Here is a 15228-nt window from a genome sequence, read left to right as displayed (position 1 = left end):
TCACTGGAGTCATTTGCATCTAGGTATTATTATATACTTACGGTACATATTAATAACACAGTGCCTGAAGCATAGGAAGAGCTCAAAACATATTTGTTTAGTCAATGGAAGGATGGAGGGATGTACAGACTGGTACATTAATCAGTGGTAAATATAAATTTACTCAAAATTCTTCCACTCTATGTTTTCATTGTATTTGGGTCTATGTTTATGTGAGTATATTTTTGCACGTCAGTTAGACCAATCTTCTGGTTTTGTATTTTATTCAGTTGCCACATAGCTTTCAAAAATGAGGTGATTAGTGTTTAGTGCCTTCTATAATGGGAAAACAAACACTGCATTGTTGTGTATTTGGCATTTTTAATACTTATCCCCAAAACGAAGGCAGCATTGTTCAGTCTCATCACTTTTTGTTTCCCTAATTATTATTGAATTGCCTGGCTCTTTCAATTGGTACATGTTTCTGTTTCTTACTCTTAAAAAAAAATCAATGAATGGTTTGTTATCATTTAACCTATTACAAGGTTGAATGGTTAGAGATCAGGTTTATCTTTTGTGTTATAGAACTGATATTTTTAGCAGCTATCCTCCCTGCATAAACACACTAGAACTGGGCAACTCATTCTATTCCCTGCATTTATTGACAGCATATATGGTTTCATAGGTTACTTCCACAGCAGTGAAAAAGATATAAGTCGATATGTAATAATAGGCATAAACTATAGACAAAGACAGTGGCTCAAGTGTGTATATACATATGTGAATACATACGCACAAGCAGACATAGCAGAAAACACGGGGGGAGAGAGGGAGGAATATTTAATGGTTATTTGACAGAATATGCACCAAGACCTATCACCCGTTAGTTTTATAACTTTTAAGAAAGTCACATCAGTTTGTAGACAGCAAAGAGAAGATAAAGGAGGAAGAAGACAAGCAATCAGGGGTCGCTGTGATGAGAACTCACTCCGCTCTCACAGAAGTCAGGAGAGGTCGGCATGTCCCTAATGTATTCTCTCTCGGGAACTCAGGCTTCTGGACAGAAAGAGATAAAATACTGCTTGGGAGGCAAGGAGAATTGATGGCCTGCAAACAAAAGGGGCATGAATTATGGGCCTCCACAGAGTTTTCCTCGGAAGAAAACAGATCGTCTAGAAAGAAGACCCTTATCCATGGGCTAGCACTATAGCTCTGCTCTCGGGCCAGACAGCTCTGGATCTGCAGCAACCCCCAGGAGCGGGCAGGAAACTTACAGAGAAACCTTCCCTGTGATAGTAAGCTCCATGGCTCCCTGCGAGCTTCTGACCCCTGGACACGGGAGAGGCTGATGGCAGTGCTGTCCCCTGCGGGGGGCGTGGGGTTCTAAGAACACCCCCTGGTACATAAAGCCCCCCTAAAAGGGAGTTTGTTGAATTGTATGATGTGAACTGGGAATTGAGAACATGTGACCAGACAGGCAAAAGGTATCTGTGGGGACTTTGAGTGAGAATATTATTTAGTTATTTATTTTTGGCTGTGCTGGGTCTTCACTGCTACACGGGCTTTTCTCTAGTTGTAGTGAGTGGGGTCTTCTCTCTAGTTGCAGCACATGGTCCTCTCATTACGGTGGCTTCTCTTGTTGCAGAGCATGAGCTGGGTCTGTGCATGGTCTCAATAGCTGTGGTTCCCCGGCTCCAGACCACAGGCTCCATAGTTGTGACGCACGTATTTAATTGCTCCACAGCATGCAGGATCTTTCTGGATCAGGGATTGAACGCATGTCTCCTCCATTGGCAGGCGGATTCTTTACCACTGAGCCACCAGGGAAGCCCTGAGAGAGAATAATTAAAAGTATATGTTCTTGGCAATATCTGGACCCACTGTCCATGTAGATAGAGAGCACAGCGTGCCATGTTTCTCCAGGTACCATTGCTGATGTGTGAGATTAATGTGAGCTTTAAAGAACTAGAGCGAAAGAGCTGTCTCCTTCTTCTTAGCATAAGGATTTCTCTTCTTGTTTGATGTTTCGGATACAACCTGCCTTCAGTGGAGTGTGTTGTGTGCATGTGTCAGTTGTGGCAGGCGAAAGGATGGGAATGCATTCATGAGTATGAATACCCAGCTGGCCATGCCCAGGCAGGGCTCAGAGGACTCAGGAGTCAGATGTGGATTCCAGGCTTCCATGCCTTTGTTTTCCAGTGCAGTGAGGGCCATCACCCCAACCAGAGAATTGGACTTTAGCAGCTCTTGGCAGTAGGGTAGAGAGCTGGGTAGTGCATGCAAAATGCCGGTCTCCCGCAGGCCAAGGAGTTATTCCTTCTCAGCATCACATGAGATAAATAAGCAGGATGCTTGATGATGCAGAGAAAAGGCAAAGGGAAGGAAAGCTACATTTGATCAGTGTCTACTCTGTCCCCTTGGAGCATCCAGGGTCAGCTGAACGAGAACCCTATCTGAATTCACACCCTGCCCATGGGGACTGTGTATCAAGGAACTAAGTCCAGGCATCAATATTTGACCCATCCCTTTCCTGATGTTGTCACTCAAATTTCCCTCTTTATGGGTTTGCCGAAAATGCTCTTCTTTTTAATAGAGGAAAGTGTGATGGTGGGAACCATGCAGGCAGTGAGGATATAGCAAGTTCCAGGGACAGATTCCATGGCCCGTCTGTCTCCCTCAAAGCTCCTCCACCTCTTTGTCATTGTGGCGTTTTCCTCATGGGTCTGCCAGCGGGCAGCCAGCCTCTGGAGAGTGGTCACATGGGCAGGCTTGAGGCCAGTGCTTTGGTGATGAAACAACTTGCTGATGTCCTGTCCCTGACCCCAGTGAGTCCAGACAGTGTCTGTGATCAGCTGTGTGAGTTCCATGGAACTGGGAGGGCTGCTACTCAGAAGGGAACAGCCTGAGCTGTTCGGGGTCATTGTGACCTGACCAGAAGCCCAGTCCACCTTCTATCAATTTTAGACAGACTCCCTGGCGCTAGCATGCACCTCTCACCCTGGTCTGTCTATAATGTCACTGTTCGTCACCCAAGCTCTAATGAAGCACTGCCAGTCTGGAGGTCTGCAAAGCCGGGGACCTGTGTTCGTTTTCAGCGACTGCAGAGCTCCACAAACTAAGTGACTTAAACAAAGTGTAATGTATTGTTTCACGCTTCTGAAGGCTAGAAATCCAAGATCGAGATGTCAGAAAGGTTGGCTCCTTGAAGGGTGTGAGGGAGAGGCTGTTTCCTGCCTTTTCTCCGGCTTCTGGGGGTTTGCTGGCCATCAGTGGCACTCTCTGGCTTGTAGATGCCTCACCTCATCTCTGCCTTCATCTTCACATGGTGCTTTTCCTCTGCATGTCTGTCCAAATTCTCCCCTTTTGTATGGACACTGATCATATTGGATTGAGGGTCCACCTTACTCCAGTATGACTCATCCTAACTCAACTAACCACCTCTACAGGGACCCTGTTACCAAATAAGGCCACAGTCTAAGGTTAGGACATTGACATATGAATCTGGGGGAATTGAATTCAAAGCCATAGCCAGCCCTGTGCAGTTAGGGGCAGTGTCCACACGGTTCCCAGTGAAGCCTCTCACTGCTCACAATTCACAGTGTGATCCCAATAGTCCTGAGGGGTGTGCAGGGAGTAGGAACCAGCCCTGCCAAAGTGGGCCCCAGAGGCAGGCTGAGGTCCAGATGTGGCTCTGGTTCGTGCAGAAGCAAAGCAAGGCTGCTTAACCTATGAAAGGATCCCAGGGCAGGGGGTAAATGCAGAGGGCCACCCCTGCAAACCAGATGCTGGGTCTGTGGCAGCAGCGCCCTTCCCAGACCCTACATGGTGGTGGAGCATCAGGTCCTGGGCAGGGCCAGGCCTCCTGGGGTAGGTGCCAGCCCTGCTGCTGTTGAGGGGAGCTCTGATGAGGAACTGCTTGGTCCTCGTCACTGATTTCCCAGTCACATTTGGCCATGGCAGGAAGTTCTTGGCACATCGTTGTCCCTCGAACAGTGCCTACTGAGATGAGGGAATGCATTTGGTCAGCATCTCACTGCAGCAAGACTCAGAGATCCTGAGGGTGTTACCCCCTCTTCCTGAAACTCAGAGCACCCTATTTATCCAAGGACTTCCCTGGCAGTCCAGTGGTTAAGACTCTGTGTTCCCAATGCAGGGGGTACAGGTTTAATCCCTGGTTGGGGAACTAAGATCCTGTATGGCACACAGGGTGGTCAAAAAATTAAAAAATAAAATGAAGTGATCCCCATCTACCCATTCATTGGAAGGACTGATGCTAAAGCTGAAGCTCTAATACTTTGGCCACTGATGTGAAGTGCTAACTCATTGGAAAAGACCCTGATGCTGGGAAACATTGAGGGCAGGAGGAGAAGGGGATGGCAGAGGATGAGATGGTTGGACAGCATCATTGACACAATGGACATGAGTTTGAGTGAACTCTGGGAAATAGTGAAGGACAGGGAGGCCTGGCGTTCTGTAGTCCATTGGGTCGCCAAGAGTTGGACACAACTTAGTGACTGAACAACAACATAATCTACCCATTTGCAGAAAACTTTTGAATGTACTTACTGCCTGTGGTTTGCTGATAAACCCACTCTTTGGAAAAGTCTTTTATTTGTAGTCTTTGTCCATTTCTAGGGTGTAAATATCCCTACAAATCCAATATCAAGTTATTGATGGCTTAACAGCTGGCTTATAAGAAATGTCCTGAATCTTCAGCAACATTTCTTCTGTAGCAAGCTGATGCAAGCCACCTCCAACACACCAAAATCTCAGTTTGTTATGAGGACTGAATGATAACATAAATATAAATGGATTTTTATTTACTGTAAATTGTTCTGAAAATTTTTAGAAAATCATGGTTGATGACCATTATGTCTCTCGTGGTTAGCTCACTCACTGAGCACCTATGAGCCAGGTCCTTGTAAGGAACTGGGGATTTTCAATGAACCAACAGTCTTGCTTCCTATCCTCAGGAAGTTCATAATTGAATGTGGAAACAGACATGAAGTAAATGATCGTAAGAGACAGTGGTGGAGTTATGATTGTGATCAGTGCCTCTAAAGAGAAGTGAGATGTACTGAGTGAGGACAGGTGGCATCAGAGCCAAATCCCTGGGACACCCCTGGGGCTCACTTCTCTAGGATGGGTGCACGTGAGAGATTTTGTGCTCCCTGGTCCTGTCCCCACCCCTTCTCAGCCACCCCTGGGAACTGAGTCATATCCAGCATGAGGGTAGCATTTGAGAAGCTAGCTGACTAGTTGTGAAAGGAACCACACTTTTGGCCCAGACTCCCTGGGAAGAGCCAAGTCCCCTGTGTTTACCAAGAGTCTGATGGGTGGATTCACACACCACCAGGGGGCAGTATTTATTTATAGAGCTGGGGCAGAACCTCCAGCTGAAGGCACTGCTAAAGGACTGTGGCGTGGAAGTTTATATTCAGTTCAGTTCAGTTGCTCAGTCCTGTCCAACTCTTTGCGACCCCATGGACCGCAGCTCGCCAGGCCTCCCTGTCTATCGCCAGAAAGTTTGTATTAGCTGCTAGATTTAATGCTAGGATTAGGACAGGTTCATTTCAAAAGGCTGGAAAGGCAGTCTTTTTCACCGGTGAGGTTGTGTCTTTTTCACTGATGAGCTTGTGTGCACAGATTCACATTCTTCTTTACCTTGTTCCTCAGCCAGGGGTCGGCCGTTACTAACTTTGCATATTGAGAGGAATCAGAGCAGAAGTTCAGCCCATTGTGGGGAAGAGGAGTTTATCAGTGAGCAGGTGAAGAATGGGAGCGTCTTAAGGCAGATTCCCGAGAAGCAGAGCCTGAGGCGGGGTTTTGGGTGCATGGGATGTATTGAGGGAGGGCTCTTGGACGAAATCTGTAAAAGCAAGAGGGAGAAGGCTCAGTGAGAGTCAGTTGTCAGAGTTAAGTCTAGGCTAGATCCCCGGTGAAGTGTAAATTTCTCCAAAGTTTTTCTGCTCTGAGGCGAGAAGATCAGAATTTCTGCCTCCTCCCCCATCAAAATCAGTCCTTGGCATTCCCTTCCTTTACCTTCCCCTTCCTCTCCGGTCGCTCCAGAGGAAGTGGCACCCCTTGCAGGAGTCTTTGGAGATAGGAGTAACAGTGGTAGAGGTAGGGATCAGCCGCATGACCTATAGCCCCCACTAATGAAAAGACCAGGCAAGCTCTGCTTGGGTACCTATCGTGACAGAGACCTCACTACTCCCCGAGGGAGTATCTCCCACCATTGGGCATTTCAGTTGCAGGGAGCCTCAATATCTGGGGTTCAGACTGGCTCCCTCTTGTTTCTTCCATTCAGTCTTTGGGGGCCACATGAATCTGCCTTTTCTCCTTCCAGAAAATAAACTTGGCCTCCTCAGACTTGTTCCCCCTGCCCCCGGTGGGTTCCGTCAAGTCCTTGCTGGCCCGCTGTCTCTCCGTGGGAACCTCTGTGGCTGCCAGCAGGCGACCTCACCCCCGCCTCAGGCGCCCGCCTGTAAGGCGGCACAGCTGGTTCCGCAGACTCCCGCGGGGTGTGCCCAAGTGGCAGTTAGAAAAATCAGCTTTGATTTGATTTGCAAACTGAGCCGAGTCATTGAGACAAAATAAATCCGGAAACCCATAAAGCCATTTGCAGAGTTGCTTTTGCAGAAGAAAGTCACAGTTTTAATCTGGTAAACACTCTCTAACGATCCCATTAAAACAACCCCCTCAGAGTAGGTGCTGAAAGCCGAACTCCAGGCTAATGAAGCAGGAGATAAGGGGCCAGTGTCACTGATAGTCCCTTGCTGCCTCGTGGGGGTGATGATGGACTAAAACCATTGTCCAAGGGCAACAGGAGGCGGGGGCGATAGTCTTTTGTAAGCCTGGTTTCTTTTTTATAATGGCTAAGCCTGAGGTAGAACATTTCATCCTGCCTTTTCTCCACTCTCTTCCTAATGGATTCTTGCCCCTACAGGGACAATAAATAGCCATTCTCCAGTGAGATGTCCTCGTTTCACAGATGCCAAGACTGGGGCCCAGGAGGGGAGTGATGTGTCCATGGCTTTTTTAGCTACAAGAATAGTCTGCCACAGGTGATGTGAGAAGCCAAACAAGATGTAGGCATTGTCTACTATCAGCTAGGAAATACCCACTATCTACCCTCCCCTCCCCTGTTGATCCGGTTCTGTATGGAAGGTTCTATTTTATATAAAGCTTCCTCAAGAACTTGCTTGAAATAATGCTGAATCAGAGACACTTGGATTCAAATCCCACTCCAAAATTTACCTATTGGACCTTGGACAAGTCACAGCCTCCAGGAGTCACTTTTAGGCCTAAGATCATTAGTTCTTTCCCCTGATTACTTGGGATAATGCACATAAAAGGTCAAGAAATCGAGATGATCCATCATCCAGATGAGCTTCCTTTCTTCCTTCTTCTGAGTCTTCTTTGAGACCTAGAGACCCAGCTACTAAGCATATGTCCTTTTTCTGCTCTTCCCCAAGAAAGAAAACCAAAACCTGAACCATAGTCGCTTCTCATAGAGACTCAGGCTGGATTCAAAATGCAGAAACTGAGAGGAGACAGGAATGATGCCGGCCTTGGCTCTGAGCACTTAGCCTCTTCATCTACAGGCCATTGTGTTTGGGTGAGATCCTGCATAGCAATAATATCTTTCATTGACTGAGTGTAAGATGCTCGTGCACTTGCTGACCTTTGACTCTGGCACTTTTCCTCTTCTTGTCATCGGCCCAGCAATTTCAGGGGGAACTCGGAATCACAGGGTGCTCCAATTTAGCTATGGCAGTTGGAAGTAGGGACTGTAATGAAGGATCACTTGTGAGAGGCTAGAAAATAGTGAGTACATCCATTGGAAAGCTCTTGGTTATTGTTCAGTCCTTAGAAATCCTGCCAGACTTTCCGAGGAGAAAGCCCACGGTGTATTTGGGGGTCAGGGCAGGGATAGGAGACAGATTTCCCATGCTTGGACTTCTCAGAATTACTTGAGTGTAACAAGGTCTCTTTGTCCCTCTGGCTTTGCTCCCACCCCCACCCCCACCCCCCGCCAGCATCTTCTAGACCCTAAAATGCCAATGGAATGATGTGGCTTTTCTTAAAAGTTATGTGACAAGATGAAATAAGAGGATTATATCATATGTATACCATAAAAGAACCTAAAGAGGACCTTTAAGTATCCCAACTGTTTAACATTTTTCTTGCTACAGCAACTGGTACCTCTCTCTAGTATTCTCTGTCCTTCCCCTACCTTTTACCCTCTAGATTTCCTCAAAACACTTCTTTCCTCCCCAACACACAAATGCATTCCATACCCCACTCAGGAAAGCAAAGCTGGTACATAGAGTCCAGAAAACAAAAGCCAAGACCAGTGCTTGTCCTTCAAGCATGTTCCTGGGGAGTCTTATTTCATCCCTCTGACCCTGAAGTGAGAATGATCTACTTAAGACCTGAGGCACCCAAGTTGATTTTAGCTCAGATCTGACTTTCCAACATCACTGCATCTTACAAAAGGAATTGTGGCCCTTTTAAAATGAGAGGTCAAGGCAAGGGGGAAAATGTGGCTAGGCTAGAGATGAGGACTAGAAATAAAAAAGAATTAAGTTCCATTAGAGCTTTCTCTGATGGTTCATCAGTGGATTGTTGGGGGTGTTAGCAAAAATTAACCACCTAATATATGCAAGTCAGAGGGCTGTGTGTTCACCTGAGTCTACAATGCAATGACAGAAGTAAATCCTGTCATGTAGTACACACTAAATGAATAGTGGTCATCATTATTACCCTGACTTAAGGAATGAAGCTGTGTAAACTCAAATGGGTTAAGTGAGGAACTTAAGGTCCCTCAGAATTGCCACTCAGATGTAATGCCAAAGCTCATGGTATTTCCATGGCACCATTTTGAATCCTGTCCATACTACAGACTGGGTGAGATTCTACTAGCCACTGTTAAGGTCTTCTGTCTTCTATTTTGTTAACCACTTCCCGTGCCTCTTTTCCAGTAATAGCTGATAGTAGAAACTTTAGGGTGTGGTGGATCTTTGGCCTGTCTTCAGTGGTATCCAAGCTAAGTCCTGGGATCTGGAGCAGAAGGTGAGGTGCCTCAAGGAGCCCTATACTTTATTTACTTCCACAGTGTATTGAAGCTAATAAATCAAAAAATTAATTTATTTTCAAGTTAATCTGTTCCAGTGCCATCTTTATCCCATCAGCATCTCTTCCCACTCAATATCCATTGCTTTAGAAGAAAAAATGATCAGAAAGGAAGTCTGAGGCACTCAGGATTCAAACCTCCTTCTTCTTTACATGGTCTCCATGTTTTTGTTAATGGCTGGCGTGTGTATATATGAACAAACCCTGGAAACTGTAAAGGTAGAAGGTTTGTGAATCTTCAAGCAAAAATGCCATACTAAAGGGGGACCAGATGATAGAGGAGAAAGCAAGGGACTTCTATCTTTTATTCTGCTGGATTAGTCAGGATAGGCTAGGCTTTGCTGCAATAGCTGAATACCTTAATCTCAGTAGCTCAATGCCACAAAGGTTTCTTTGTTGTCTTGTCATCTAGAATATTAGTGACCTCAAAGAGGACCTCATTGGCCTCAGAGGGGGAAGAATAAAAATGGAGATGGTAACCTGGATCTTAAATACCTCTCTTGGAAATGACTGATGTCTCTTCAACTTTCTTGGTGACTGAGATTCTTTCATATGCCTAAGGGTAAATGGACCAGGCACCAGTAAATACCAGATCTCTAGCGCTAAATATATGACTCCTTTTCCTCTTGTTCTTCCTTTTGTGTCCTGCAGAGACCAATGATCCATCACCTCTGCTACTCCACCCACTGGGAAAACCTTGTCCCATCCCAGTATCCAGATATACTTCTGTTCCTACCCCTTGTACCTGAGCATTCCCACTAAGGTAGGGAGGTTCCTCTGGGTCTGCCAACCAAACTAAGACTTTAGCTGTTTTTCACTTAATCCTTGAAAGAACTTCATGAGATCTTGGATTAGCTAAAAAGTTACTTTAGGTTTTTCAATAACATCGTACAGAAAAACCTGAACAAACTTTTTGACCAAATACAATATTTTTTTATCACCCCCATTTTACAGGTAGAGATATTGAAACTCAGAAATGTGTGTAATTTTCCAAATGACACAGCTAGTAAATGAAAAATACACTCACCTAGAGCCAGACATCCTGGAATGGGAAGTCAAGTGGGCCTTAGAAAGCATCACTACGAACAAAGCTAGTGGAGGTGATGGAATTCCAGTTGAGCTATTTCAAATCCTGAAAGATGATGCTATGAAAGTGCTGCACTCAATATGCCAGCAAATTTGGAAAACTCAGCAGTGGCCACAGGACTGGAAAAAGTCAATTTTCATTCCAATCCCTAAGAAAGGCAATGCCAAAGAATGCTCAAACTACCACACAATTGAACTCATGTCACACACTAGTAAAGTAATGCTTAATATTCTCCAAGCCAGGCTTCAGCAATATGTGAACCATGAACTTCCAGATGTTCAAGCTGGTTTTAGAAAAGGCAGAGGAACCAGAGATCAAATTGCTAACATCCGCTGGATCATTGAAAAAGCAAGAGAGTTTCAGAAAAGCATCTATTTCTGCTTTATTGACTATGCCAAAGCCTTTGACTGTGTGGATCACAATAAAGTGTGGAAAATTCTGAAGGAGATGGGAATACCAGACCACCTGACCTGCCTCCGATATGCCAGTCAGGAAGCAACAGTTAGAACTGGACATGAAACAACAGACTGGTTCCAAATAGGAAAAGGAGTATGTCAAGGCTATATATTGTCACCCTGCTTATTTAACTTATATGCAGAGTACATCATGAGAAATGCTGGGTTGGAGGAAGCCCAAGCTGGAATCAAGATTGCTGGGAGAACTATCAATAACCTCAGATATGCAGATGACACCACCCTTATGGCAAAAAGTGAAGAAGAACTAAAGAGCCTCTGGCGAAAGTGAAAGAAAAGAGTGAAAAAGTGGGCTTAAAGCTCAACATTCAGAAAACTAAGATCATGGCATCTGGTCCCATCACTTCATGGCAAATAGAGGGGAAACAGTGGAAACAGTGGCTGACTTTATTTTTTTGGGCTCCAAAATCACTGCAGATGGTGATTGCAGCCATGAAATTAAAAGACACTCCTTAGAAGGAAAGTTAAGACCAACCTAGACAGCATATTAAAAAGTAGAGACATTACTTTGCCAACAAAGGTCCATCTAGTCAAGGCTATGGTTTTTCCAGTGGTCATGTATGGATGTGAGAGGTGGGCTATAAAGAAAGCTGAGCACTGAAGAATTGATGCTTTTAAACTATTGTGTTGGAGAAGACTCTTGAGAGTCCCTTGGACTGCAAGGAGATCCAACCAGTCCATCCTAAAGGAGGTCAGTCCTGGGTGTTCATTGGAAGGACTGATGTTGAAGCTGAAACTCCAGTACTTTGGCCACCTGATGCGAAGAGCTGACTCATTGGAAAAGACCCTGATGCTGGGAAAGATTGAAGGCAGGAGGAGAAGGGGATGACAGAGGATGAGATGGTTGGATGGCATCACTGACTCGATGGTCATGGATTTGGGTGGACTCCGGGAGTTGGTGATGGACAGGGAGGCCTGGCATGTTGCGGTTCATGGGATTGCAAAGAGTCAGACACGACTGAGCAACTGAACTGACTTGAACTGAAGCTAGAATATCACTTATCCATTTAGTTTTGAGCATCACTTAATATTGGTATGTGGTCCCTCATCCCATAGATGTTAAGAACTTTAGATTTGGACAGTCTTTGACTCTAGACTAGCAAAAGTACTTAACTGCTGTGTGTCTCGGTTTCCCCATCTATGAAACAATCACAGTAACACCACTAACTTCATGGGTCTAATTAAGAATTTAATGAGCTAATGGACTTAGTGCATCAGTGCCATGCCTGACTAATAACAAGCACTCAACAAGCAGTAACTAGTGGGAGAGCCAACCAGTAGTAATTCTATCAATCCACCAAGATAAGGGCTTTGGTGCAGGTAAAATCAGGACGCAGTGGAAGCACAGAGAAGAGAAACAGAAGTCAATGTAGGCTGTGGGTTCCTAGGTATGTAGTCACTGAGATGAAGCTTTGAAAGAGGAGTAGCAGTTGTCATATGGAACAAAGCTGGAAGTAAGACACGGAAGCCTTCTGAGCTGAGGAAATTGCACATACCAGCGACTAGTGGTGAGAGAGGTAGCCATGGAACTTGAGTGGGACGAGGCAGAGGAACCATGGCTGGAATGCCAGTGTGACCAGAGGAGGCTGGGGGCAGAGAGAGTGGAGGCTGGAGGGCTGAGCCTGGCCAGGACACCAAGGAGTCTGCCTCAGCCCCATGGCGTATCGCGGAACTGGGATTGTCCCGAGATAGAGGGAGCTCTGGGCCGAGCTTAGAGGACTGCCTTTGTCACAAAGGCCACCCTATTACGCCTTAGAAAATGGGTCAGAAAAGGGAGACCGAGGCAAAGACAAGAGTAGATACAGGGAAGAACAGGTAGGAAGCTATTCGGAGAGGCCAGATAGGAGCGTGTGAATCACCTTTTCTCTCAGCCTTCTATTTCTTTTTCTGACGTCAGGCCAACAGTCTTTGTCTTACCCACCTCAGAAGGTTGTGGGGGGGAAATGTAATAAAAATATCCACTTAAAACAGGAGTTGGCAAACTTTTTTGTAAAGGGCCGGATAATTACTTTCAGTTTCTCAGGCCATATGGTCCCTGTCACAACCACTCATCTTTGTCATGGTAGCACAAAAGCAGCCATAGATAATACATGTAAAATGAGCATGGCCGTGTTCCAATAAAACTTTATTTATAGACACTGAAATTTCAATTCCGTATAACTTTCATGTGTCATAATACATTACTCCTCTTTTATTTCCCCCCCCCCCCCCGGCCATTAAAAAATGTAAAAACTATTCTTAGCCAGTGGACACACAGAAAACAGTGGTTGGCCAGATTTGGCCTACCAGCTTTAGTTTTCTGAATTTGGACTTGGAATATGGTTTGAGAATGGTGAAGTTTCCCGAACCTTTGAGGGAGGGATATTCTGATTACTATTTTATTTTGTTTTAATTTTTATTGGACTTAGTTGCTCTACTGTGTGGTATCAGTTTCTACTATACAACAAAGTGAGTCAGCTGTAGGTATACACATATTATGATTTCTATTGACCGGTGGTTGGATTTTGTAGTATTTCACAGCTGTTGGTAAAGTTTGCCATGTGTGTGAATTTTTGAAGCTATGTATTTCCTGTTTATCAGTTGGTCTGGGTTGTCCTGCCCCTCTCTGCATAAGAGAGAACTTCTGGATAAGAACTTTGCACAAGGACTTTATACAATCTTGTTGACGAATCACTAGAGAAATACGTGCAGCCTTTGACCAAGCCTAGCACACCTTCTTCCTTTCTGTAGCATTTTCTTTAGAGAAGCAAGTAGTGGATTTAAAAGGAGAAAACATTAAAGTCATACAAACCAGCCTCTGCCAGTTCATAGTCATGTGACCTTCAGCAAGTTACATCAGCTGTCTGATTCAGCCTTCCTTCCTCCATTCATTTATTCAACATAGTCACTGACTGCCTACTATGTACCAGATCCAGTGCAGGGTCCCACCAGGGCACTAGAAATGAGACAGTGACTGCCTTCAAGGAGACTCAGAATTGCAGGGAAGGCAGCCACTTAAAATACAGCGAGGCTATTGCTTTGAGAAGGGACAACCAGGGTGTTAGGGAAGACAGAGGAGGGGCTTCTGACCCTTGTACAGTGAGACTCCCAGAGAGGGGTTCTGAGCTGACACTTGGAGGATGAACAGTCTTCATCCAGGTGAAGAGGCAGGAAGCGGGTATTTCCACACCAAGTGAGCCTCCTAGGTAAGGCCTCCTGACAAGAAGGTGGGGCAGGGGGCACGGTTGATGATGGAAAGGAGTTTACTGTGTTTGAGTGGGAGTGGGGAGAGCCTGGAGGGGCAGGAACCGGGTTAAGGGATTTGAGATTTATCTGGAGCACAACAGGGTCACTGGTGCATTTCGACTCAAGGATAGAGAATAGTCTGAAAGCGAACAGGACTGGAGGCAGAAAGTCCAGCAGGGGGGCTGCTTCAGTAACCCAAGTGAAACAGGAGGATGGCTTGAATTTGAGGGAAGGAGAAAGCTTCAAAACCTTTTCTAGAGTAGAGTTAATAAGGCATGCCAAGTGATCAGAAGTTGGAGGTCAATAGAAAGGAGAGATAAAGGATGACCCCAGGTTTGTAGACGGCATAGCTACATGGGTAGTGGCACCCTTCACTAAGAAAGGTGGGAGAAGATGTCTGGGTGGAAAGGTGATGGCTCGTTTATGATAATGCTGACCTTTCTGGGTTGTTCTAAGTCTTAGAAACATTGTATGTAAGGTACCTGGCAGAGTCCCGGCATGCCATGGGTGTTTGATAAATGGTGACTCCTATCCTTGTTTCATCTCTAAAGATCTATTTCAGGCCCTGTTTTGTTAGATCATGATGTTCTTTTGCTGTTTAGTGTGAGCTCTTCAGAGCCACGAGAATTGCAGTTTTGCTCACTGTGCCGCACGTGTTCATGTGTGTTTCTTTCTCTCCTTCTCTTCTGCATGCTGCCTGGGGACTGGCTTCCTTGTGGTCAGCACCAATGGGCAGCGCCCAGGTGACCCCGGGGACTCCACTCTGCCTCCTCACCACAGGTGATCACCAGAGCCCTGGGCTGGGGAGGGGGGAAGGGAGTAAAGAGCAGCCCATGCTCAGTGGTCCCCCCAGAGAGGGACTGGCAGCCCCTCCACCCCACCCATGCACCCAGCCATCCCCCGCCCCCTCCCCATCTTCCATCCCTACCTCCATCCATCCGTGCGTCCATCTATCTAACACATCCATTCACCCGTTCTACTAATGCTAACAAAGTACCTACTGTGTGCCAGGCACTGTTCTAGGCTCTGAGGTATTCAGTGGTGAACAAAAGAAAGCATATTCCTGTGAGTTTGTGGGAAGGGAAAGAACCGTTAATCCCCCCCCACCAAAAAAAAAAAAAACTACACAAATGTGTATACAGTGGCAAGTGTGAGTCTTGCTACAAAGAAGAGCCATGTGGTATTCAAAATAAACCAACAAGTACACCTAAAGTTCAGGGGATGATTCCCAGGGGAAGAGATAACTGAGCTATGGTCTGAGGTTGGGGGAGAATTGACCTAACATGTCTGTGCTTAGGAAATGAATAGATCTGGCCGACTCCCTGT

At 45.8% G+C, this 15228-nt stretch overlaps 1 protein-coding gene across 12 annotated transcripts in view; it reads left to right on the top strand.

The window, feature by feature from the left end:
* PTPRT (protein tyrosine phosphatase receptor type T) overlaps positions 1 to 15228 on the top strand; it is a 1101260-nt gene that overhangs the window by 892270 nt on the left and 193762 nt on the right. For 6 of the 12 annotated variants that reach the window (XM_043884329.1, XM_043884328.1, XM_043884323.1 and 3 more), the window contains exon 14: positions 14626 to 14682. The exons of the other annotated variants lie outside the window; for them this stretch is intronic. In XM_043884329.1, the coding sequence (XP_043740264.1) occupies positions 14626 to 14682 (57 nt within the window). The remainder of the gene's footprint in view (positions 1 to 14625; positions 14683 to 15228) is intronic. 12 annotated transcript variants of the gene reach the window in all.

Source organism: Cervus elaphus, chromosome 23 (genome assembly GCF_910594005.1).
Source record: "Cervus elaphus chromosome 23, mCerEla1.1, whole genome shotgun sequence".
Taxonomy (NCBI): Eukaryota; Metazoa; Chordata; class Mammalia; order Artiodactyla; family Cervidae; genus Cervus; species Cervus elaphus.
The sequence above is the reverse complement of the archived record's forward strand: the minus strand, read 5'-3'. Positions and strand labels throughout refer to the sequence as shown.